This window comes from Molossus molossus, unplaced genomic scaffold (genome assembly GCF_014108415.1).
Source record: "Molossus molossus isolate mMolMol1 unplaced genomic scaffold, mMolMol1.p scaffold_m16_p_3, whole genome shotgun sequence".
NCBI lineage: Eukaryota > Metazoa > Chordata > Mammalia > Chiroptera > Molossidae > Molossus > Molossus molossus.
In genome coordinates, this window is record NW_023425366.1 from 31,147,065 (window position 1) to 31,174,345 (window position 27,281).

A 27,281-nucleotide genomic window follows, 5' to 3' on the forward strand; every position below is an offset into this window, starting at 1 on the left:
ACCCCCAGACGCAATGGCCACACTCCATTTCTATGATCAGAAAAAGTCACGCAACGTATGCATGTAGTTAATGACAAGTTGTAATTGGTGCCAAGGCTTTAAAAAGCACTCCTTTGACATTAAAATGTGTTTTTCTCCGTGTTAATGGCATGTCTTCCGAGTTTTCTGCTCGAGGTTTTTTAAATTTTCCTCTTTAGAAAGAAGAAATCCGAAAGTCCTATCATGACATTCTTTCTAGAGTCTCTAAAACAGAAATAGGTAAACACACGTTAGTCATTTCTCACAACACATATTTTATGAAACACTATGATTTACTATAATTTAATTAAAATATAATTTAAATGTAATACAATGTTAAAGTTTTACCTTAAAGATGAATTCTTTATGGTCTCTACTCAGTAATTCCTACCTCAAAAATTACAGCATTCTGTTCTTCATACAAAAATGGGTATTTATTTCTATATTTAAAGATTTTTCTTTATTGACAACTCAAATTTTAGTCATTAGTTAACAAAAAGTACCCTTCTACTTAAAAAGTTGGTCCAGTGAAATTCAAAGAACTATCTTAAGTCTATGAAATTTTGGTACTAACAACAGCATCTTTTGACTTTTCTCTTTATTTATAGATATTTTTATTTCTTAAAAGATGGTGAACATGAGGAAACTTCTGTCAGCCTCGTAGATGTGCTGCAAAAACCCTGAACGACAACATGTCGATCTTCAGTGTAGGGGAAATGAGCTCTGCCTTTAGGACTCAGTGAAAAGCAAACAAGACACAAGTTAGCAGTTTCTAAGGCGTCTTGTGCAGGCCCAGGGGAATTACACTGTGGGACAGTCTGTCAGGTGGCCACTTAGAGAAGACTGGGACACTGGAGAAAGACGCCGGTCACCTGACCACTTGCTACCCTCCTCCTCAAGCTGCAGGAGAATGGAGGCCCACTGGAGCTCATGGCCTCAGCTGGGGAAGAACCATTAATGAAGTGAGGGAAGAAAATCACTGAGCGGAACTTTATGTGGACTTCTACCTTAGGTCAAGTCCAGTGGCTTGCATGAACACACCAGGCCAGGGTCCTTCAGGCAACAGAGGGGGGCTGCTCTAACCTTCCAGAGGTTTCCCAAGGTTCCCAGGGCACATCCTGCCAATGCTACCCCCGGGGCATCTGCTCAGCCAGTGCTCCTGGTTGTCCAGCCCAGCCATGAGCAAGGAGGAAACTGATGGTGTCCCAGGTCAGGCACAGTGGGGGCAGCTCTCTGCCAGGGTGGGGGCTGCCCCACTGCACTCGAGAGGAGGGAAGCAGGCAGGAGGATGGACCCCAAGTCAGATGTGGGAGGCTGACAGGTCTGGTGTTAGGACGATGCAGTCCCCCTCTGGTGGTCACTGTGCAAAGGGTGGGCTGGGGGAGAGTGGGGACAGGCTGGGCTGTGTCTGCTGGCGCCCTGGGGGTAGAAGAGACAAAAGGGAGATCCCAGAGGGCAGAGTACTGGGCCACCCAAGGGCCTGACAGTGTCCGGAGTGACGTGGAGAGTGACCGAGAGCGACAATGGAGTGGTTACAGAGTGGGTGGATGACAGACCAGAAGAAAGACAGTGGGCTGTGGAGTCTGGAGGCATCCTCAGGGGCCAGGGGCCTCAGAGGGGATGTGATTTTGAAGGAGGGAGGAGAGGAAATGTCTTGGAAGAGACAAGGAGGGAGGGCTGTGGGGCAGCCAAGGTTCTGTCAGGCAGGAAGGCAGGTAGGAGCGGTCCAGGGCCCACTCTAATTCCACAGATGGAAGGTTTGGGAGGGTAGGAGGGGACGAGCATCGGGGCAGCGAGGATGGGCCTGCTGGGTAGGGCTTCTCAGGGGCTCAAGGGGGATGTACCTTCCCAGACAAGGTCCCATCCCTGGACTCTCTCGTCCTCACTGCCCTCAAGCCCACCTGCGGCCTGGGTGCTGTGTGTGTGGTGTACCCAGGCCTGCAGCTCCACAGGGCCCAGGGCGATCTGGTCCATGAACTACATCCCTGGCATAGAGTGGGCTCTCCATAAACGTGCTGGGGACACACAGCTCCAGATGGCAGGTATGAGGCTTGGGGACACCCCTTACACAGGCACTTGGTGGGGGGGCAGGAGGTACTGGAGTGCCTCAGACCACAGGCGCTCTCTCTCTGCCCGCCTGAAGCCTGTGGGAGCCAGGCTCCATCCTGCCTCACCCACAGCCCCCTGCTCTGTAATCACTAGGCTTCCTGGGCTTAAGCTCACGAGGTACATCATCACCACCCTCAGGGAGCCTCCTCTGCAGAGCCAAAGCCCCTGGTGAGTGGGAGTGGGATTTGCCACCACTGCCCCAGCTGCCCCCTCTAAGCTGCTCTTCCTCTGCACAACCCCCTGCCAGAGAGCATACTATGGGGCACACAGTCGGCACCCAATAAATGTTTAAGGAGCAGAGAATGAAGCTGTGTCCATTAGCTTGATCACACCCTCCACCTACAGTAATCCATTTCTGTTTCATTGTTAAGAAATTCTATCTTACTTTTCAACATGCTATGCCTTTTTTTCCCTTTACTGATTTTAGAGAAAGAGAAAGGAGAGGAAGAGAGAGAGGGAAACATTACTTGGCTGCCTCCTGCATGCCCTCCACTGGGGATTGGGCCCACAACCTGGGGATGTGCCCTGACCGGGAATCGAACCAACGACCTCTTGGTGCATAGGTCGATGCTCAACCACTGAGCCACAGTGGCCACGCTCAATATGCTGATTTCAAACTACTTGGCATACTGTACTTAGGAATCAAGATAAATTTGGATAAACTTTCCTTAAAGACAGCATAAATGTTCTCCCTCTTAAGTCTGAAGAGAACCAAACGTAAAGCCCACACTGCCCCGAATCCCGCGGGAACAGAGCTGCTTCCTGCCATAGCTTCCTCGGCACGACCTGGAGAAGCCGGTGCGGGCGCCTCTTCCTATCACGGCAGGTTTAGCCACGACCACGGTATGAGAGATAAGCGGAAGCTCTCGAATGATCAATAGGCCCGCATGCCCGGGAGCGCGTATACTCACACTTTCTCTTGTAGAGAGGCCAGATAGGATTCCGTGTCTGCAGTGTGAACATCCGAGTCCAGTTTGGACAGGTAACGGTACACGTAGGAGAAAGTCTGAAAGGGGATTCGTGCAGGCCCCCCCTCCGGGTCACTGGTCAGGATCTCGCACAGGTTCTTCATCGTGGTATTCAAGGACTAGAAACACCACAAATAAGGGGCAAGGGAGATGATTACTACCTGGATTTACTAAAATTGGAAGCAAAGAACCAGCAGAATAAACACTTGATTACGTTTGGCAGAAATTCTCCCAAAGTACACTATGTTCTTGATCTAAATTAAGAACTAGGTGGATATATACTTGACCGAAGGAAATAAAAAGTTCTCATCAAGATGCAACTGGTCAGACAAAAATTTTTAATCCATCGATTTTATATTAACATGGGAATGACTTTTAGCCCTGGCCGGTTTGGCTCAGTAGAGAGACCCGGGTTCGGTTCCCGCTAAGGGCATGTACCTTGGTTGCAGTTTGTCCCTGGCCCTGGTTGGTCGTGCCAGTGGCAGCCACTCGATGTGTCCCTTTCATGTCGATGTTTCTCTCTCTCTTTCTCTCTCTCTCTTCTCTCTCCCTCCCACTCTATCTGAACAAAGGTGAGGATAAAAAATAAATAAAGAGGAAGCGTCAATCTTCTTAGACACACCTCCTAAGCCAGTGCAAAACCCTCCAGCCCCTTTGGCCCCAACATAACCAGGGAAGTAGCAAACTGTAACTGTTTTCAACCAGAGATGCCACCTGTGGAGGGCGTGCTGGCAGGGTCCTGGTGCTGCCCACCTGTGCACCTGGCTCTGCCTTGGCTCAGTCTGGAAAGCACATCTTTCTCCCTGGAGCACTGTGCATCTTGCTCACGCTCTCTCCCTCTGCTGCATCAGTTACCCTCACCCCACCCTGGCTGGCATCCGCACTAAAATTCCGGAGCATGTGACCCCTCCCACCCCTTCAAGCCATTCAAGCCATGAGGGCATAAGGAGAGGAATTCAGGGTCGGGGGCTGGCTTTAGTACCAGAATTTGTCCAATCCCTGTGACTTCACAGGAGCACCTTAAAGTGTCAGGGCCAAGGCCTGCGTACCCAGGAACTGGGCAGAAGTGGAGTGTGGGAACGGCTCCTGAGACCTGGCTGTTAAATCTCCAGGAGTTTTGTGAGATGGTAGATCTTATGTTGGTAGGTTGACATCAGCTGTGATGGGAGCAGTCGCACAACATTCATGAGCAAACACTGCAAATCAGGGCCTTCCTCCCAGGGAAGCTCCTGGGGGGAGAATCTGGGCTGCACTTAGGAAAGAGCATGAAAAACAAACAAACAAACAAAAAAAAACAGTGGGATGGGCACAGAGGGCAGACCCCAAGGGAGAGCTGCAGGTATAGGGAAAGTCACACAGCCCTGCTTGACTGGAACAGTGACGGAGTGGAGACAGCACTCCGATGTCCTCAGGGACATGCAGAGGGCTGGAGCCAGGTCTTTTTTTTAACAACATACATCTATTATTTGGCAGTTTCTGTGCGTCGGGAGTCCCAGCACAGCTCAGCTGGTCCTCCTGTGAGGCTCCACTCAAGGTGTGAGCCAGGAATTGGTGTTCGTCCAGAGGCGCCAGCGCTGAGGAACCACTTGTGGCCTCGCTCAGCTGTTGGCGGAACTCATCTTGTTGCTGGGAGATCTACGGGTCTCACTCCTTGCTCGTGTTGGCTCAGCCGCCCTCAGCTCCTGGACACGTGGCCGGCTCACACACAGCAGTCGTTCCTTCCTTCGGTGCTCCAGGAGCTCAATCAGGTTCTCACAGTGAAAGTGCAAGAAAAATCACCTTGCGCTTCCGGCAGGGGGAGGGAAAAGGTAGAGTGACAGAGAGAGGTCCTTGCCCAGAAGGCACCATCTGGGAGCCAGAGGGGGCATTTCCTTTCTTCCTCGCAGTCACCGTGGGGCCCAGCGAGGCTACGTTACTGCCCAAGGTGAGCCGCCGGGACCAGACGCAGGCAGTGCTGACCACCACATTCCACCTGACAGCCGCTGGGCGGGCTCAGGCGGGGAGTGACAGCGCAGACAGGCTGCCCGGTCCTGGTTCCAGGCCTGGGCTGAAGGAGACGAAGGCCGGAGCAGAGCAGCCGGGACTAGGCCTGGAAAGCTGCCTCCCCCTGGGAGGGAATGCCGGGTGCAGAGCGGGCGGGCGAGGGCGCTCCACAGGAAAGGCCTTTGTTTTCTGCACTTCTCTGAGGACCTGCTAAAACTGAAGTTATGTGTTTCACAGTACGTGTTTCTTGCTGGAAACTTTACAAAGACATAGTGTTATGTTGGATTTTGCTTTTATATCCCACACAAGTGGAAGGAGGTCCCCGAGCCGAGTGTGGGAGCCCAGTGAGGATGATGGGGAGCGGGAGCTGTGAGGAGCAGGCAGATGAGGTCTGTGTGATGGGAGGTTCAAATGCTCCCGAGGAAGAGGTATTTCAGGGAAAAAACACATCAAAACATTCCAGCATCTCTGCCTCCTGCAAAGGCACGATGACATTGCTGGTGTCAACATTTCTGACAGTAAGATTTGCAGTAAAGGATTCATAAAGCAGCTTGCATGGTTCTTCACTGAGTTGTTTCTCATGAACAGATGTCTCAGCTCCAAAGGGCAGAGGGAGCGAAGCTTCTTGCTCGTTGCCCTGGCAGGTGGCCCCTGCTAACCTCCTGCCCTTCCCGTTCATTCTCAGGTGCCTGAGACTTCGGGGGGTGTTGGGGGGGGGGGCTGGCATGCTTACTTTGTTTTTAGCCAAGCGTTCTCATGCCTGAGCCCTCATCTGAAATTAAAGTGCAGACGTGTAAGAAACAAAGACGTGGAGGCACCTATATTTCCTGAGCATCTTCCACATGCCAGTTCTGTGGAATTTTTCAATTTCAGAATTTTATCTGCTATCATGACGACACACGGAACCACCTCCCACACACACCCAAAGTGTCCCTTCCAGGGAGCATGGAAATAAGAATGAGAACAGTATCTTGACTGGCCCCTTCAGATAGAGTAAGAACAGAGTTCTTGCTCCCTGAGGGTGACCCACTGCTCAGGAGGCAAGCGGATTTCATGGCAAACAGTGGTATTAGCCCCGATCTCAGCCCGTGAGCCTTTACACTTCATTTTCTTAGCCTCACAAGATTCCTCATTTAAAATGCAGTTCTGAGGCTTGTGGCCGGTGAGGGTGGGAGACCGGCATTTTCCAGGTGGCTAGAACATGGTCCCCGAGGGAAGCCCGCCTGTTCAGGCCAGACGCTGCCCTTGGCATTGCCCAGGAAAGGGATGGAGAGGCCACGATGTCCGGCATCTGCCGATGTGTGTGGATGGGTGTGCACCGTGACAGCTCCAGTGGAAAGCACACCCATCAGTCAGCCCTCTTCCCACAGAGGGCGAGTCATGGGCATGTGGTGCTGGGGGCAGGTGTGCCCAGAAACCCAAAAGCAGCCTTTTCTTCTGGAGGAGCAGTCACCAAACGCCTCTGGGCTGGAGGCCCTCACGTACGGCAGGCGGCTGTACCTTGCCACTGGCCTGGGGGGGAGGGGTGGTAAAGGAATCTTCTTGGCCATCTCAGAATAGGCTTGAGAGGCCCGCGGGGACCTGAAAGGAAGGCAGTGGGAGAGTAAGCCAGGACGCCGTCCACCACTGGGCAGGTGACGCCACCCATGGCCCTACGCATCGAAGTGGTGGATCGAAATTGTTTTGTTGTGTTTTGATGCATGGGGATCATTTTTCGAGCATTCAAAAACTGCAACCCGCCCTGGCCGGTTTGGATCAGCGGTTAGAGCATCGGCCTGAGGTCCGGAGAGACCCGGGTTCGGTTCCCGCTAAGGGCACGTACTTCGGTTGCAGTTTGTCCCCGGCCCTGGTTGGTCGTGCGGGTGGCAGCCACTCGATGTGTCCCTTCACGTCGATGTTTCTCTCTCTCCCTTCCTCTCTCTCCCTCCCACTCTATCTGTACAAAATATGGAAAAATATCCTCGGGTGAGGATAAAAAAAAAACAAAAACAAAAAAACTGCAACCCAAGTCCCCCATTCCCTACACACACTGGCTGCAAAAGTCCGTAAGACACCATAGGACCAAAGATGGTGCTGCAGAAAGGTAAAGACACAGGTCGTGCCATATACATGTGATCATTTCGCCAAGTGACCACACCAGGCTCTGGGGAAGGGGACAGGAAGCACTACCACACCCGACCTGCCTGGGGCAGCCCACGACCCTAACCCTAACCCTTGACTCCCAACTGCAGCTTTCAACACAATGGCCAGAGCAGAGCCCAGCGCCTCAAGGAGGTAACAGCAGGTCATCTCCCAGGGCGCAGGGGCGTCCTCTCCTGTTGACTGGCACTCTCAGCACCCAGAGCGGGGCCCAGCAAGAAGCCGTGTTCCATAAACATTTGTGAAGGAATGAAGGAGTGGGTTCTAGTCTTGTAGAAACTTTAAACTTGATTCATTGACTAGAGTGACTTTTAATAGAAATTCTAGAGCACGGAGAATGTATCTGCCCCGAGTCAGGCAGATGCCGTGGACACAGCGACAGGAATGGGGTCTGTCATGGAAGCAGAGACTACATTCCGATTTTACGGAAATCCTACATGGAAAAGAGGCAGTAATCCATCCTAAATTCCTCCTCATTCATCTCACTTCACTTCTTCATCCCCTCCTTTTTGAAGGTTGTTTGTTTGTTTTTAAGCATCAAGATAAATGCTAAAATGCCAAAGGACACCACGAATCCTCTCATGGAAGTCACAGCTTCAAGTCAGTGCACCTCCAAGCTACCCCACCAACGTGGGGTAAGTGGCGTCAATAAGGCAAATCTCCGCATCCGCATCCGAGTCAGGCCCCCAGGGCCTCCCTGCCCCTGCAGCCCCTGCCCCAGGGCTGTCTGAACTCATGCTCTGCCCTTCGTGGGGCAGCAGGCCCAGGCAGAGCCAGCACCCCACCACCACCACCCCGAGTCTCTCACACCTGGACCTCAGCCACGGCTTCCACGGCAGGAAGCGGCTCCAGGAGAGGCCAGGCTAGGGCCTAGGCGAGCGCTTCCACATACCCTACTGCAGGAAGGAGAGAGGCTGTGTGCCCTTCTCCCAGGGCCCTTCCCCAGCTCGCAGTTCAGCACGAAGCTCCATCCTCGACAATGTCTCCACCTAGCGTCACACACTACACATGGATAAAATACCTCATCTTCCAAAAGAGATTCCTTGTGGTTTTAAATCTGGTGCTTTGATCTCACAATTAGAGATGTAGAAATGACAAAGATGGATCCCAAAATATGAAATATTTGCTTTCTCATCATTATTAAAATTCAAATTTCTCAACTAAGTTTAGAGGCACAAACCATAAACATTAATTCAAATATTCTGTATTAATTTCCTAGTACTAAAATCTTGACTTCACAGAGTTCTAGAGGAACAAAGCAACATGAAATTTTCTCCAGTAATTAAATTTACTTGTCTTTGTCCTTCCCTACAGCACGCCACTGAGATACTACTCCCCAGTGACACCTGAGCCTGGCTTCCCACTGGGTCAGCCGTGTCCAGCCCTCAGCACCATGCGCCCAGGTACACTGCCCTCTCTGTGGCTGAACAGGAACATGGTCTGTGGGCAGTTACACAACAATAGTGAGCAACACTGGGCAGCCACCGACCCGCACCTGAGCTTACTGGGTTTTCAGGGTTTCTCACTGGGGCCACTAACAGACAGTCAATTGCAGTGTGTTCCCACAGTGGGTCTTAAATGGCAGAGTGGATAATCTGCAGCAGTCTGTAATGATATAGACACACAAATGTAGAAATATAATCGGGGATGAAAAAAAGTTCCAGATTACTACTAACAACATAATTATCTTTTTGTAAAGATAAGACCAACTACAATTAAAGAAGGTGTTTATCGGGGTATACATGCAATGAAAGGGAAGCGTGAGCTTCAGGAGAGCCTGGTTCAGGTGGGGTACGCTATTGTCAGTGTTAGGGATCATGTCGGGTAGTACTACATAAAGTCATTTTTTTGTTGTTGTTGTTGTTCAGATAGAGTGGGAGGAAGACAGACAGAGAGAAACATCGATGTGAAAGGGACACATCGAGTGGCTGCCACCCACACGACCAACCAGGGCCAGGGACAAACTGCAAACAAGGTACATGCTCTTAGGAGAAACCGAACCCGGGTCTCTCTGGACCGCAGGCCAATGCTCTAACCACTGAGCCAACCCGGCCAGGGCCATAAAGTCTTTTTTTTTTTTTTTTTTTAATCCTCACCCGAGGACATTTTCTCCATTTTTTGTTCAGGTAGAGTGGGAGGGAGAGAGGAAGAGAGAGAGAGAGAAACATCGACGTGAAAGGGACACATCGAGTGGCTGCCACCCGCATGACCAACCAGGGCCGGGGACAAACTGCAACCGAGGTACATGCCCTTAGCGGGAACCAAACCCGGGTCTCTCTGGACCGCAGGCCGACGCTCCAACCGCTGAGCCAAACCGGCCAGGGCCATAAAGTCATTTTTAAAAATGAAAACTGAATCAAAGAGGATGACGCATGGTGAGTGTGTACCATGAGTGAGGGATCTGAATGATCCACAGTTATGTACTCTGGGCTCCAAAGACTGAAGGGAGGGGGGTAAAAAAACACTGCTCTGCAGTAAAGGGTGTTCTCTTTTCTCAACCTCCTTTCTTCAGTGGTAACTCTCCCTCCATTGACCCCGTGTCTCACAGTGACTCAAACCTGTGAGCTGAAGAGACAGACTCTAGATTTCCAAAGGGAGTCCTGCCAATGTCCTCCCAGCTCCAGCCCCCCCCCTCCCGCCCCTCCTCCCTCCTGTGCTCACAAACCCTCTCACCTCAGAAACAGCAGGGCCCTCTAGGTCTTCACTCCAAAGTCTTGGGTTATATTTTAACATCAGCAAAGCTGTATTGTATCTGTTAGTCACTAATAATAGATTTTAACTAAAGTATAAAATAATTCTGTGCCTCTCTCCACAGATTAGGAAAAATGATATTATCCATTTACCAAATGTGTGGTTTAATAAAACTTAAATGTATGTTAATGGTATCCATATATTTTACCTGCTGTTAACATCTTTTAAATTGAGGTATTCACAAGTATTTAACTTCTGTAAATCAAAATAACTATACGCCTGAAAATACAATAGGTATCTGAAAAACATTGCTTTTCTGAGACAAAGTTACTAAAGCAATGTGTTTCCTTTAGTGACTAAAACCCCTAAATTATTTTTCAATCCAGGCTTATGATTACACAGAATTATCAATATGCTATTTCTAGGTACATACCCCACCAAGCATGCTACATCCAAGCGCTAAAAATTTTATCCACTCCACTTTGTGGTCACAAGGATCCAACTGCAAGATGGCTCTGAATTTTTCAATTGGCAGGCACAAATTTTTCCATTTCTGCTCAAGGTCAGCTAACTCCACATATTGCTTATGGCCACACTGTTTAGAAAACACAGTATAATACAATTCATATAAGTTTAAAAACCCATGAAATAATATAATGCTGTGGATACTTGAACATATCCCAAGTCCCCAGCCCCATGAGGGGGCAGTTGAACTCTGAATTCATGGCCCAGTTAGCCCTTTGGAAAGCAGGGGGCACATGTGCAGTGGGAGGGGCCCATGTGCAGGGAGGGGGGGCAGCGAGCTTGTCAAAAATTTACTTCTTAAATAAGGACTGTGAAGCAAATACGGCATAGTGTTATAACCTAATAAAATGGGCATACTGATGTTGGGTATATGATCCCCTATTATCTGACTACAGTACTTTGCAATAAAAAATTAACTTCAATAAAGAAAATAAAAACATTAGAAACCCAATCCCATAAACATGTAAACAGTAACACGGGAGAAATCTTAAAACTAGAAAGAAGTGGCTCCCTCTACAACTCTGAAACAGCTGGTGGGAGTGGAGGGCCTCTGCGCCCTGCTGGCAAGGCCCGCGGTCCTTCCCGACCACCCCTCCCCAGTGACCACCCCTCCCCAGTGCCCGTCCTTTCCCTTACAATGGAGAGCCATGGGAAATCCTAGTTTCAGAAGTCAATGTCCCCTGTACAGAAGCACAGAACTTCAAAATGTGTAATGGGCACTGTGTTGTCCCCCTGAAACTAACAAAATATTGGATGTCAACTGTCATTGAAAAATAAAAAATTATTTAAAAAGAAAAAGTATAATGGAGACCAGTCACTTTAAAAATCAAGGTTACGTGATTGGTGTCATTTTTAGCAATACAACCAATCACTATGAACACCAAACCTCAAGGCTGGGTGATACACTTCCTGTGAACTCGCTTTTCTAAAAGCAAGCCGGTGGGTCGGGAGAAGACCCACGGAAGGACGCAGGCCCGTGCTGTCTGGAGCGCGGGAAACCGGCCACCCAAGGGCAATCATCTCTTCAGCACGTGTACAGCTTTCATAAACACGTATTTCAAGAAGGGATTTGCAACCCCATGTCTACAATGTCATACTTTCATATTTTTAGACTTTTTTTTCAGTCCAGCAGCATCTAAGCATCTTAATTTGGTATTTAAATTGTATTTTACTTTCCTATAATCTAATCATGAATAGCTCTGCTAGGTACTATCAACTAGAAAAGGGCACTGAACACAACAGATTCCTCTTTGAATGAAAACTCAGAGTCTCATCACAGGGGAAGCGACTTGCAAGGATGACTGGTGGTTTCTATCAGGCTGGGCTCTCTCTCATGTCAGACTATAACATAAACCTTCGCATACCTGCTTGTGCAACACTTTAAGCATTCCTTGAGTCAGGCCAGTGTCTGTTTTCTGCGTGGCCACAGGCATTTCAATTCTGTCCTTTACAGGAAGTGGATCTCCTCTTGACAAAGCTGAGAAATACCTAATAACAACAAGACATCTCTGAAGACTTATCAATACACAAAAAGCAAATTAATTAATAATAATTAAACACCCGTGAACCCAACAGTGATTAATTAGGGAGGAGAGGTCTAGAGTCTGAAGGCCCAGGTCAGTCCTGGTTTCTCCACTCAGCTCTCCTACTTAACCTTCTCTGCTACCTCTGTGTCTCTGCCCGCAAAGCGGGGATAACGACAGCCTGTCTTAGGGCTCCCCAGAGTACTGAGCAGACTCCAGTGCTGTTCACCGGAGTGAACAACTGGTGCTGTTCCCATCAAGCAAATACCATGAGTGGTTCTGAAATGTGGCCAGAGAAAGTGAAAAATTTGAGCCGCAGAACCCAAGGGTAATGTCACGGTCCAGTCATTCCACTTTAACAGCTGGGGTTTATCTTCCTATTTCTGGGCCTTGCTATTTTTCCAGGGGTTTGAGTGTAACCATCTCTGCCCATTCAGGAATGTCATCTGTTTGCTCCACTGGAAATGGGCTGCCCCACTCTGGTAAGTCAGAGGTCACCCTTCTCCAACCCTTCACTATTCCTGTTTGTGGTTTTGTTTTGTTTAATTTTTTAGTATTTTCCCCTTAATTATTCCTTTTTGGGCCCCAGATATTGCTGCTTATACTGAAAGCAAGCAGGGGCACAGAAATGTTTTGGGGCAACAAGTCAAGAGGGGACACATACCTAGCCTCTAGCTGGTGGGGTAGGGGAGAGGTGCCAGGCAGGTTCTTCTGCAAAACTCACTCACCTTTGGGCCAGCATGCCAGAGGCAGCTGGCTGCTGAGCCCCATCATTTGCAGCTCTAATGACTAACACCACAAAAAGAAACAACATATCCAGGAAAAGGAACACTAAAGGATACACCAGGGCCACAGGTAATAATTTAAAAGAAATGAATAATTGAAAACATTTCTAAATATGTAACAAAATGTTGCAAGATATCTAATGGGCTAAAATAAATTTTGTATCTCAACCCCTTTTTTTACCACCCCTCATATTCATCTTTGCTTTCATGCTTTTAAGACAACTCCAGTTATATCTTATTTGTTTGAGGGAGAGTCGAAACGAAGGCAGCAGTGAGTTAGACAAAAGTGGACCTTAAGACCTAAAGAATGGATGCTTAGTTTTGCCATATTGTTCCTAATTAGGGTTTTCACCTACTTCATGGACTTTTCATAACCTATCAAACCCATCCCCAAACCTGATAGAGCCTATAGAACATTGGTTCTCAACAGGGCCATTTGGGTCCTTCCCCTTCCCAAGAAGACACTGGCAAGATATTTTGGTTGTCACCACAAGAGGTGAATGGTGTTACTGCCATCTAGTGGGTGCAGACCAGGATGCTGCCAAGAATCCTACACCCCCACCTCCACATACACCACCCAAAAAGTGTCCCCTCCAAAGTGTCAAATGAGCTAGGCTGAGGAAGTCTGCATTAATGGCAAGACCAGTTGTGTTAGGCACATGTAGGTGAAATCGGCCTTTTAGTACTCAACCAGTTCTGGCTATCACACTGCATGATGAATAACTGCTCAATGACATAATAAAGAACAGCCAACTAGCTGTGACATCACAGCAGAATACACAGGCTGGGGGCAAGGCTGTCCCCCCTTCGCCACCAGAAACCTCATTTGAAAAGAATGCTAACCTGAATGTCTACTTGAGTCTACCGCAGCACAGTTACGTCCTTGGGCACCCTGGTTTCCTGCTCTGTTTTTCTTCCTGGCACAGCCCCTTTGTTCATAGCCTGTGTCCTCTTCTTGGAATACCCTCCAACTTGTCTTAATCCCAATCTCTGCCTACGATATCTTTCAAAGACCAATTCACCTTCTTCTGAACGAGGTCCTAACAGATACCATTCTGAGAGAGCTGGAACACATTCTAGTCCATGACACACACACTGCTTAATAAATTACGCTTCGATTTTAAACTCCGAAACTGTTCTTGAAATAAATTGCATGGAACATTCAGGAAGTTCTTAACTACACCTTTTAAATTAAAGCTTAAAATAGTTGTCTTTAGAGTGTTACCAAATATAACTGAATGTTCCAAGAAAAATGATTACCATTTATTTATTTATCCTCACCTGAGGACATTTTTGCACATTTATCTTCAAATACAGCGAGAGAGAGAGAGAGGAAGGAAAAGAGACAGAAAGAGACATTGATGTGAGAGAGATAAATCGACTGGCTGCCACCCACACAACTCCAACCGGGGCCAGGGACAAACTGCAACCGAGGTACCTGCCTTTAGGCGGAACTGAACCTGGGACTATCTGATCCACAGGCCGACACTTTAACAGCTGAGCCAAATCGGCCAGGGCAAATGACTACATTTTAGAATGTTTTGTAGAGTACAAATGTTATGAGTCCTGACTATCTTTTATTTAGGCTTGAATAATGATTAAAACCAGAGGCCATGATTTTCTCTTTTCTTTTTTTGGCAAGAACCTAAAGAGAATATTTCAGAAGCAATTGACAAAAGCGTTTGACAGAAAGCAAAGCACCGGATTTACAAGTAGTAGCATTGTATGAGAGGTTCAGTAAGGCCCCAAACATATCTAGGTCCTAATCCTGGAACTTCGGGTCTTATTTTATATGGTAATAGGGACTTTGCCTATGATGTAAGGATTCTGAGATGGGAAAATTATCCTGTATTATCTGGATGAGTCCTAAATGCAATCAGTGACCTTAAATGAAGGAGATGGAGGGAGACTTGAAGATGCCACACTGCTGGCTTTAAAGAAGGAAGAAGGGGCCATGAGCCAAACAATACAAGGAATGCAGCTCTAGAAGCTGGAAAAGGCAAGCAAACAGATGGATTCCCTGTTGCACTTCTAGACAGAGCAAAGTCTTGCCAGCAGCTTGGTTTTAACCAGGTGAAACTGATTTTGGACTTTTGGCCAGCAGAACTGTAAAGAGAATAAATGTCTGTTGTTTTAGCCATCAAATGTTGTGGGATGGTGTCCAGCAGTCTTGGGAAACTAATTCACCTTGGTTAAATAGCTTAGAGGCCAGCAAAATTTGATACACTAGTTACTAAAACACTTTAAATTTATACCCATTTTTATGGTCATAAAATTGAGCTTCCTTCTATGCCTGGTTACTGAAAAAGAGCAAAGAGCTTTCCTGTAAAATCAAAAGGGTTTATTTTAATGGTTCTAAGGTCTATTGACTTGTAACTTTAAAACTAGGAGTATCTGTCCCTGGGAATAGGTTTGCCCCAAGAAACGGTGACGGCTCCTTTGCTGAGAACTAAGCTGGGCAGCGTTTACCCTCATCGCAGCCTAGGGCTGAGTACACCAACGTGACCAGTCGTTCGGCTTCAGCCAGTACCTAACCCTGGGAGGATTCATAGCCATAAGACTCTGCCTTGTAAAAATCACTTTACAAACAAAATTAAGGGATTGTAGTGACAGTTTTATAACCACCGGAAATTTTATACACAATGCAATTGCTTTCGAAGTTTTAGTGTAGCTGCATGAATACCACTATCCAACAATGGAGTTGTTATTACTTTGTAGATAAGTGAGCATGTTGCAGTAATTTCTGGTCCCAGGGTCAACAGACCACGATGCTTCCTAGACAGACACTTGGGGGCTGGTACCACCGCGGGGAAAGTGAAGGCTGGCGGATACTCCGAGAGCCCCGGGCGTGGGCCGCCGCTCCGGGACGGAGGATTCGCAGGCCCGCCCGGCACGGGCCGCGCTTACCCCGCGGACCACTGCAGCACGTCGGCGGGCTGGGTGCGGATCGCTGCCTTGGTGAACTGCTTCAGGATGTCCGGCAGCTCCGGGGGGATGTGGATCTGTTGCGCGCAGAACATGGTGTCGGGAAGCGGCATCGCTCTCCAAAGACCGGGACCAGGCTGGGAAGACCAAGGCGTGCTGCGAGGGAGGAAGGGCGGTGAGTCAGCCTGGGGCCGGGCGGGCAGCCCGGCCTCCCTGCCCCGGGTGTGGGACCCAGCGGGCGGGGGTGCGGGGGACGGACTGGAGTCCGGCATCCGGGTCCTGGCCAGGGTCCGGGTTTGGGATGGGGATTGGGCCAAGAGGCGGGTTTCGCAGGGCCGGGGCGGCCTGCGGAGGTCTTACCCGCTCCTCTTCGGCCTCGGGAAAATGAGGGCCAACCGCCCGCTCTAGCGGCCCAGACACAACTGCTCTGGAGCGCAAGCGGGCGCTATTGTTTCGCAACAGTATCCAGGCAACAGGGACGCGCGCCCGCGCCGGCCCCGCCCCCTAGCGCAGCGCACGCCTAGGGCCAAGGGTGGGCTGTGGCCAGTATGGGGTTGGGAGGCAATGCGCGTGCGCACTCTGACTTCGCCCCCACCCCACGCAACCTTTACCACTAATACTTTAGAGCTGCTCGAGCTGACAGTTTCATTTATAAAAGGGCCATTGATTGCTTTCCCACTGCCGACTGTGAACGGCGAATTCACAGAAGCCGCCTCCCCTTCTTGCTCTGGCCACGTGAAGCTCAGGGACGAGGTGACTTGGGTCCTCCTCCGTTGGAAGCCGTTGAAGTCGGGAGGGCTGATCCGTGCAGGCAGCACGAGCTTCCCTGGAGCAATCTGGCCCCTGCCTTCAACTTCCTCGTTCATCCTGCACGTGCTCCTGGCAGCTTGTCCAAATAGACATCTCAGCCTCGGCGCCTTGTGCTTGCTGTTCCCGTGGCCCAACCGGTTCCCCTTGGTGAACTCATTCTTCAGATCTCAGTTTAAAAGCTGCTTAGAATTTAGACTCTGGGGAGTTTCCAGCCAAAAGATTCTGTTTAACTTGTTCTCTTAACCAAGGTAGGGTGGTTGAGCCAATCTGATTGAGTGTAGGAGAAAAGAAGCCACTTCTGATACAACAGCTTTGGTAGAAGGGTAAAAGAAACTGTTCCATTCTGGTGGATGCTGACCAGGGCAGCATCCAAGATGTGAACACTGGTTTAGGGGGTATCCCAGCTGGCTTCTGCAGCTGCCCCTAACACCCATACTGAATAAAAGAGGCCCCAAGACCCACCTCCTCTAGACAGGAAGGCTCACCGCTACAGAGGAAGACAGAGAACTAGAATGAGCTTTTTCCAGGAGGGGCCAATGACAAGCTTCCTTCCCTCCCTAAATGCACCAAGCCCCAACCATGACTCCTCTAACATAGGTTTTCAAATTAACAGCATTAGCAAAAAGTGAAAATAGTCACTAATGTTGATGACGATATGGGAAAACAAAGAATCTCATACACCGATGAGAGAGGAGTGTTAACTAGTACATTTTGGGGACAATTTGGCACTTTAACATTTTTGGATGACAGCAATCTTACTTTGGGGAATTTATCCTACAGAAATTCTAGCCTCAGTATATAAAGTAATATGAACAAAAATGTTTACTACAGCATACAAAAAAATGGGTTAACTAATTCTTTCAGAAAAGTTAAATCACAGTCTCATCCACGCAATGGAATACAATAGTCTGAATTTTAAAATTGAGTAGGCTACTTATGTGCTGGCATAAAAAGATGTTTGTGAATTATAAATGGAAAGCACCCTATTGTTGTGGCACGAGAACCAAGAGACCACCAGAGCCAAATAAAGAGCAAAGCCGGCGGCGACTGATCCCGAGTTCTCAGAGATCAGCCCTGACTTTCAGCTACATTTTTATTTTATAGGGGGCTTGTTACAAATTTCTGCAATTGGCATTTCTTGTTGGCCTTGGGGGAGAGCAAGCAAGCAAGTACAGAAGTGGAGGCAGCTGGTGATAAGTGGGAGGAAACAGAGGTGGGAGGGAACTGGTCAGCACACATCTATGGTCAGGGTTGTCCTGCTATTCACCGTTTTCTAAGTTCTAAAAAATAACGAATTCGCTTAGAGGACAAATTCATTTAGAGGAGTATCAGGCCAGCTGGCACTTCCTCAATTTGCCTCTGAAAGCTCCACAGTCGGCCTTTTGTTTATTTAATCAGGATGAGGTGACATGAGCAGGCCAGCACATTCACCACTGGTTTTCAGGAAAATCAAATCATTGTTTCCTCTCCTGAATTTTGAATTCTTTAGTAATGGGTGCCTAGGACCATAAGTTTAACTGTCTGGATCCTTTCTCTAATATATTTAAACAGTTCACAATTATAGGGCCAAAAAGTAGCCCTATGAGCAATAATAGAAGAGGTCCTGCTATAGCTGATAAGAGGGTCGTTAACCATGGAGGTCAATGATAATAGACCCTCGAACCCTGGCCAATTTGGCTCAGCGTTAGAGCGTCGGCCTGTGGTCTGGAGAGACCCGGGTTCAGTTCCCACTAAGGGCATGTACCTCGGTTGCAGTTTGTCCCCGGCCCTGGTTGGGTCGTGCGGGTGGCAACCACTCAGTGTGTCCCTTTTGCGTTGATGTTTCTCTCTCTCTCTTCCTCTCTCTCCCTCCCACTCTATCTGAACAAAAAACAAAAAAATGTTCTCGGGTGAGGATAAAAAAAAAATAATAGACCCTCGAACCAGTTGCTTTCTGATTTTCTTAGTTCTTCTCTGTCTTTAGTTCTTTGTCTAACTAGAGTCAAACTGTCTCTTATTATTCCAGAGTGATTAGCATAGAAACAGCAGGTCTCACCTACAGACCTCCTTGTTTTAAGAAGAAGAGATCGCCCTGGCCGGTTTGGCTCAGCGGTTAGAGCATCGGCCTGCGGTCCGGAGAGACCCGGGTTCGGTTCCCGCTAAGGGCATGTACCTTGGTTGCAGTTTGTCCCCGGCCCTGGTTGGTTGTGCGGGTGGCGGCCACTCGATGTGTCCCTTTCACATCGATGTTTCTCTCTCTCTCTGTTCCTCTCTCTCCCTCCCACTCTATCTGAACAAAGAATGGAAAAATGTCCTCAAGTGAGGATGATTGAAAAAAAAAAGAAGAGATCAAGTCCCCATTTATTCTGTAATACTACTTCAGCTAGGGAATTTAGGACTTTTCTAAATGGGTGATAGTGTTTTGCAGGTCTGAGAGGTCTTGATCTATCTGTTTCCTAAGTGCCTTAAAATTCTGGTCTTCCATGACTAGTGCAGTTGTACCAATGGCTGCAGAGCCTGCTACTAAGCCTACTAAGAGTGGAACTAACATGAGTATTGCCTGTTTTTCCCTTCCAGTGGGATTCCAAAATGTTCGCACCTGCCTTCACCAAAGTAAAAGTAGACCTGTGGGATTACATAAATTAGAACACATAGTCCAAAATCATCATTATGCGAGTTAATATAGAGAGTTAGTCTGGTAGTGCAGGCGAACCAAGTCCCTTCTGGGGCTACAAGTAATATAGGGTCTTCGTCTTCTTGGAGATCCTCTGGCATAGGAATCAAAATATAAGTTTGGGGTTCCATAGGATGTGTTAGTGGCAATAACGTGTCCATCATGGGTCCGACTAAGGTTCCATAGATACTGAGTCAGCTGATGGGGATTTCCCAGGGTCAGAGAAGCAGAGGTCCCAAGTAGCAGGATCAGGATTGGAATAATTTTACCTTTAAAGGATCGTCTGTCCATTGAAGGGTCCATTTTTCTGGTATCTGGTTGGGGTGTGTCTTCTTTAACTGGGTGTGATCAATCCAGAAATGGCGACCTGTCACCTTAAGGGCCGTCAAAGTGGTGAGGATCACAGGCAGGGGACCAGTCCATCTAGGTTCCAGCAAAGCAGGCTGAATTTTCTTGATCCAGATCCCAGTCTCTGGGCTGAACATTGTAGAGATCTGAGTCACCTGGAAGAGAAGGCTTAGGGGTAGAATCTCTTATCATCTACTGGTTCTTGTGCTGGATGAGTTGCAGATCCCGTAAGGACTTAAGAAGATGATTATTTACTTCAGTTGGGGCTTCTCCCAATGTGGGGAGAAGCGGTGGTAGTCTCCTGTATGTTATTTCTTAGGGAGAGAAACCCTTAATATAGGGAGTACATCGGACCCGCAATAGGGCAAAAGAAAGGAGGCTGATTTTTGCCTGTCTCTAATTTTAATTTAGTAATAGTCTCTTTTAATGTTTGATTCATCCTTTCTATCTGTCCTGAACTCTGAGGCCTATATGCACAGTGTAATTTCCAAGTAATTTTTTAAATTATAGCTAAGGTTTGTGTGATCTGGGCTACGAACGCCGGGCCATTGTTGGACCCCAAGGCCACATTGGAGGACTATTTCTGATATTAGTTTCCTAGCTACTGTCTGAGCTGTCTCAGATTTAGTCAGGAAGGCTTCTGTCCAACCTGAAAAAGTGTCAGTAAAAACGAGGAGGTATTTGTAACCAAACTTTCCTGGAACTATTTCAGTAAAGTCTATTTCCTAATGTTCCCCTGGGTTCTGTCCGCGTAGTCGAATCCCCGATTGAGCATTTCCTTGTTGTTTTGTATTTATTTGAGCATAAGTAGGACAGCAGGCTGCTGTTTGCTTGGCATAATGGTGAAGGGTTGGAATGTAATCTTGATGAAGAAGTTCAATCAGTTTAGTTCCCTCCTAGGTGGGTACTCTGGTGAGTCTTAAAAATAAGATCTCGTCCCAGTGCCTTGGGTAATAGAATTCTCCGATCAGGGAGTACCAACCAGAAGAGTTTATGTTCCCTCTTAGCTTAATTCCAAGTTCTTTTTCCTCTTCTGTATAAGAGGGAACTTTAGGGAGATTTCGTGGAAGTAGCACAGGTAAAATCTGGAGAGGCCCCACTGGTTTTGGATGGTCTCTCTCTCGCAGTCCGATCTGCAAAAGCATTTCCCCAGGCCATCGGGTCATTGGTTGTCTGATGTCCTTTACAGTGAATGATGAAAACCTTTTGAGGTAGCCAGATGGCCTCTAACAGGGCTAGGATTTCAGCTTTGTTTTTAATTTTCTTTCCCTCTGAGGTGAGGGGTCCCCATTCCTGATAGAGGGTCCCGTGTACATGAGCAGTAGCAAATGCATATCTACGTCAGTGTAAATGTTTATAGTCTTTTCCTTTCCCAGCGTAAGGCCTGTATTACGGCTGAGTTCAGCCCTCTGTGCAGAAGTCCCATGTCCCATTGCCTGTGCCCAGAGTACCTTATCTTGTGTTACCACAGCAGCTCCTGCATATCTGGTACCATTTGCATGAGATCATGTTCCCATCTGTGTAGAGATCAGCATCTAGGTCTGGTCAGAGTGTGTCTCTGAGGTTCCTCAAAGATTAGTCAAGGAGTCCAGAACCTCGAGGCAGTTATGAACAGGTTCTGCTTGGTTATCATCAGACAGCAAGGTAGCAGGGCTTAGGGCAGTAGTCTTTAGGAACTGAATCCTTGGAGGGTCCAACAAGAGCACTTGATGTTGGACAATTCTGGCATGGGACATCCATCATTCAGGGGGATTCCTGAGTAGGGCTTCAACAGCATGGGGTGCTATAATTTGTAAATCTTGTCTCAGGGTCAGCTCAAAGGCTTCCTTAGTGAGCAAGGCTGTAGCCACTATAGCCCTTAAGCAGTGTGGCCACCCAGAGGCTATTGGGTCTAGAGTCTCTTTGATAGGTAGGCCATGGGACGTTTCCAGGGACCGAGGGCCTGTGGGAGTATTCCTTTAGCAATCCATAAACAAATCATTGGAAAGGCTTATTGAGGTCAGCTGGGTCAGGGTCAGGGCCAGGGCGCTGATGAGAGTCTTTTTTAGTTCTTGGAAAGCCTTTTTCTCAGTTTCAGTCCAAGTTAAGTTGTCTTTCCCCCTGTACTGGTGTATAGGGGCTTTGCAATTTCCGCAAACCGGGGTATCCAGAGGCAGCAGTACTCAATTGCTTCCAGAAATTCCCAGACCTGTTTCTTTGTTTGTGGTCAGGGTATTTTCAGAATGGCCTCAATGCAGCTTGTGAAGAGGGACCATTTTCCTCCTCTCAGTTCATAACCTGGACAGGTGGTGTTCTCAGTATATAACTGAGCTTTCCCTCAAAACCCTCTAACTTCTGTAGTTTTTTCCTAATGTCTGGGGCCAACTGGGTAACAAAAGCAATATTAATAGCTCTCCTATTATCAGGGGCTTCTGGGTCTATGGGTGTAAACAGCCGGTAAGCTTCCATCAAATGCTCTAAGAAAGCAGAGGGAGATTCCCCTGACCACTGGACAGTTTCGTTTATCTTAGACAAGTTGGTCAATTTTTTTAGTTTTTCCTTGGATTCCCCATAATAGAGTCAGGCGATATTGTTTGAGAGCCTCCTTACCTTGGGGATGTGGGTAGCCCGTGATGGAGACAATCGGGATCAGAGGTGGGTTCTCTGTCTGGCCTGAGAACAGCCTTAGCTACTTCTCTACAGATTCTATCCCTTTCTTCAGGGGTGAAAAGGACCTGCAGAAGCTGGTGACAAACATCCCAAGTGGGCTGGTGGGTGTGAAACACAGTTTCTAACAGAGAGATTAATCCTTGGGGTTTGTCAGAGAAAGAGGGGTTTTGTTGTTTCCAATTATACAGGTCACTAGTGGAGAAGGAGACATACATCATAAAAGGCCGGCAGACAACAGAGTAATGAGTGATTCAGGGGCTGGCACATCAGTAGTTAAATAGCTTGCTTGTGAGAATGTTAATAAGCCTTGCAGAGAGGCCTTGAGTCCTCACCACAAAGAAGTCAATACCTCCTAATACATCCACATCCGTTCAGGCATTGGGTCCTCCCATACACAGGGGGCTGCAACAGCTGAGGTTTTGAGAGAAGCCCTTCCCGCCAGCAAGGCAGGAGGAAGTGGTAAAGAATCATCTTTTTTTATTATTTCATGTCAATTTCCCATCTTTTATCATTCATAAATCTTAAATCTTTATTGTTTTTATAATTTCCTTTCATAAAGCCCTTCTCAGCTGGAGACCCAAAGTACATCAGAGGTATAATTTTATCCATGCTATAGTAACCATAGCTCACTATGTAACCAAAAGCTCCACTTTTTTTTTTTTACTTGTGAGTGAATTGTAGCACCATGAAAGAAAAAACTTTCTCCGTTAAACCAAAAAGAGCTTGATCTTCAGGCCTCTGGGGCTTAATCATGTTCTTTCTTTAAATAATCCAAGCATGACTTTACCAAATATCTTATATTAAATGCCCCTTGAGAGTGAGGACTGTGTTTGTATAACCCACAGCATTAGCAGAGACCCACATATAAGAGGCATTCTATGCATCTGCTAAGTGAACAAATAATCACTCTTAGTAGTGTGTATGCTCTTGCATTTGGAGTTTGTGTTTGTTTGTTGTCCCCTTACCCATACTCCAGTGGGGAAACAGACTGTGTTAAGCCATCTGCATTGATTTGGTTTCCTTTCATAAGGAGAGAAAACAAATCCTTGAGGAACTCCAGGTCCTATTGGAATGACCCAAAGCTAATTCCAGGTCAAGAAAAAGTTTCATAAAATTCAAATCCTGGGAAAATTGTCAAACATATTTGACCAAAAGATTATATAGTATTATTATTAAACAGTATTTAATTATTTATTCACTTAAAGTGACAATAACAGATGTTAAACATAAACATAGGTCCATGAAACTTCAGTTCTTATGATTAAAAAATGGGTCTTTAAGGAATCAATACCTGATTAACATAACACAGAACCATTTCAATAATATATATAACTTTTGCTTCCTAGGCAAATACTGGAAAAAAAAAAAAAAAACACCCTTTTCCCTTTTAATAGGCTGAGAAAAAAAACAAATAAATTCTATATTAATTTAGATTCATTTATTTTATTAAATTTATTATCTTATTTATGATTTCTAAGATTTCTCCTAACGAATCTTTTAATTTCCATAAACCTTTTTATCCATCCAGAAATAATCAGTTTTAGAACTTCTTTCAAAAAATATATATATTTCTATACCTTATTTTCTTTCATCAAAATTATACAATTTCTTTTTAACTTAATCTTAACTTTTAATTCTTAGAAATGTTGATTTTCTTTTTTTGTGACAAGTAATTAACATTCCTCAGATTGGCAAATATATTCATATTTTCAATGGATATTTTTCGAATCAATAGAGCATTAACAGATCCAAATCCATCCTCTAGCTTTTCTGTAATAAGAACCCAAAGTAAGCAAACTCAGGTTAACATTTCAGTATATCCTCAGTGGGGTCCTGAAGGACGGGATATAATTTCCTTGAGGGCAGACTGAGGCATTAACAAAACTGTTTTTCCTTTCTTTGGAACTTCTGGACACTGACATTTTTAAATATAATTGGGTTTGTCTGCAGTTACATCAATCCAAATATCAATATATGGCATTTGATCCGGGTGTCCAGGGCTCCTGTATATTTTTGACAGACCATAAAAGCCAACTGCAAATTGAAATTACCTCCAGGCAGCCAATTAACCCCAAAGGTAGGCCATTCAAGTTCACACAGGGTCCGTAAGGTCCCAGATCTTACCAGGACATTATAGCTTTTTGCCTGAGCTTTCAAATCTTTTAAATTATCCAATAGGCATTGCAATGGAATTTTTGTACCAGATTGACTTTGGCCCATGACAACAAAGGGAAGTGAAACCATACAACAACAGACAATCAGGAGGGCCAATAAACAAACAGAAAAAATGCAGAGCTGAAACCGAAGTTACTGAAAGCAAAAAACACACACACAAAAAAAACACAGGACAACTGACTGAAACCGAAGTTCAACCAAAAAACAAAGACAGAACTGACTGAAACCAAAGTTCCCTGCAACTTCTCGCTAGGGAACCTGGCCGGGGAAATAATGCCATGTCCAGCCTTCCCCTTTGCCATTGAAAGGCACCTACCAGACTGAACAGAAAACAGTTCTCACCGGTGAGATTCCAGATGACTCAGATGAGTTCAGACACTCTCTCAGAATTCAATTTAGAGCAGGATTTGAGACCTGGCTAGGAAAACTGGGAAGGCAGGCTTAATCTCCAGGCAGAGGAATGCCCCCCTGAGGCCTTCACCTAGACTAGCTGATCTAGTGGTCTGGTCCGGGGCCTCCCCATAAGAGAAAGATCTCACTGGGGCCTCCAAATGTGGTGGCATGAGAAAACAGAGAGACCACCAGAGCCAAATTAAAGCCAAATAGAGAGCAAAGCCGGCCGGTGACTGATCCCGAGTTCTCAGAGATCAGCCCTGACTTTCAGCTACATTTTTATTTTATAGGGGGCTTGTTACAAATTTCTGCAACTGGCATTTCATATTGGCCTTGGAGGAGAGCAAGCAAGCAAGTACAGAAGTGGAGGCAGCTGGTGATAAGTGGGAGGAAACAGAGGTGGGAGGGAACTGGTCAGCACACATGTATGGTCAGGGTTGTCCTGCTATTCACTCTCTCTTCTAAGTTCTAAAAAATAACAAATTCACTTAGAGGACAAATTCATTTAGAGGAGTATCAGTCCAGCTGGCACTTTCTCGGTTTGCCTCTGAAAGCTCCACAGTTGGCCTTTTGTATTATTTAATCAGGACAAGGTGATATGAGCAGCCCAGTACACTGTAGAGCAGGCTGGGGAGCATGTCACATGTAGAGTGATTGAAAAGGTCTGTGAAAGTATGTTTGTCCAGTCTGGAAGCATATGCTAAGAAAACTGACAGTGGTTACCTCTGGAGAATGGCACAGGGTTTTCAGGTTTCATTTTAACCATATGCACATTATTTTGATTCTGATTTATTTACTTAACAATGTTGAATGCCAAATATGTCCCAAGGTCTGTTCTGGAATATAGTAATAATCCCCAAATAGTTTTTGTTGTTGTTAATTTGAGAGAGAGGATGGGAGAGCAAGAAACATCAATGAGAGAAATGTGCATAGGCTGCCTCCTGCATGCCCCCTACTGGGGATCCAGTCAGCAATCCAGGTACATGCTCTGATCAGGAATCAAACCAGTCACCTCTCCGTGCATGGGCCGCTCAACCAACTGAGCCACACAGGCCAGGGCACCAATAGGTGTTCTATTTTGAAATCTCTGGAGTTTACATCCACGTGAGGAAAATCATGTAAATATCAACAAGTTGGTAAACTCTATAGTACGCTAATTTGAAAGAGAAAAAATACAGAAGAGAGAGCAATGTCGCTGCCATTTTAGATAAGCCTCACTAAAAATGATGCTTCAGTAAAGAAAGGAGAAGGTTGGGGAGAGCCTAAATAAAGAATATTAAGGCAAGGCAAACAAGTGCAAAGGTGTTGAGGTTTGATGTGTTCTAATAAGGGAGGCTGGAGCAGTACATATAGGGTGTTGTGGGTCAGATAGGGTGTGATGGATCAGAAAGGGTGTGGAATTGTGAAAAGTTGTTCTGGTTGCTTCTCTCTTCTCAGTGAAACAGGAATAAAAGTCATAGGCCAAAAGTGAGAAAATAGAAGAAAGTGGCACTGGGGGAGGGGGGGTATAAATGGTCCATAGTATTACTTTTTGAAACTGAAGTGCATTTAGCATGCAATAAATTACACAAGTTTGAATTGTACAATTTGGTAAGTTTTGAAATATGTAGACATGTCATACTAGAACACCATCAAGATAGTAACACATCCATCACCCCCATTTGAAATCCCTCCTTTTGATCTTTCTATAGATTTCTGTAGGTTACTCTGCATTTTCTAGAATTTTATATAAATGAAAGCATACAGTACATTTTTGGTCTACTTTCACTCAGCATATTCTGTGATTTGTATATATTGTGTATATCAATAGTTAATTGCTTTTCATTATATTGATAATCACTTATCTATTCACCTCTTAGACATATGGATTGTTTCCAGCTTCCAGCTATTACAAATAAAAGTACTATGAACATTCATGTACAAGTCTTCACATGGACTTACACTTTTTCTCAGTAAATAACTAGGAGTGGTAAGTACATATTTTAAACTTCCAAGAAATGCCTATTTTCCAAAGTACTTATACCATTTCATGCTCCTTCCAGCAGTTATGAGAGTTCCAGTTCCTCTTCATCCTCATCAATCCATACCATCAGTATTTTTAATTTTAGCCTTTCTAATAGACATGCGGTGGTATCACGTTGAGGTTTTAATGTGCACTTTCCTGATGACTGATGATGAAGATTTACATGTGCTTATTTGCCATCTTCAGTCTTTTAAAATATTTTGCCCATTTTTAAATCAAGTAGATTTTCTTACTATAGCATTTGAGACTTCTTGTATTCAGAATGCATGTCCTTGATCAGAAATGTTTGGCAAACATTTTCTGCCACTCCATGGCTTGTCTTTTTGTTCTCTAAACAGTATACTTCAAAGAGTAGATATTTTCTATTTTGATCAGGTCCAATTAATCAAATTTTTCTTCTTTGGATTGTGCTTTTGGGGTTGTATCTAAATCTGTAATTAAACCAATGCTGAACATTTTTCCTTTGTTTTCTTTTAGAACTTATACAGTCTGGAATATTATACGTAGGACTATAAACCATTTTGAATTATTTTTTGCATACACTGAAATAAGGATCAATTTTTA

The 27,281-nt window shown here is 46.1% G+C and overlaps 1 protein-coding gene across 1 annotated transcript; it reads right to left on the reverse strand.

Moving 5' to 3' along the window:
* Positions 1 to 43: 43 nt before the first annotated feature.
* On the reverse strand, positions 44 to 22,091 carry ROPN1L (rhophilin associated tail protein 1 like). The gene is made up of 7 exons (XM_036280351.1): positions 22,067 to 22,091; positions 19,399 to 19,632; positions 15,649 to 15,822; positions 11,798 to 11,921; positions 10,342 to 10,503; positions 3,039 to 3,214; positions 44 to 243 (listed from the first exon to the last, which is right to left on the reverse strand). Exons 3-7 carry the CDS (start codon positions 15,777 to 15,779, stop codon positions 180 to 182), a joined length of 657 nt encoding a protein of 218 aa, XP_036136244.1. The 5' UTR covers positions 15,780 to 15,822; positions 19,399 to 19,632; positions 22,067 to 22,091; the 3' UTR covers positions 44 to 179.
* Between the last annotated feature and the right edge of the window lie 5,190 nt (positions 22,092 to 27,281).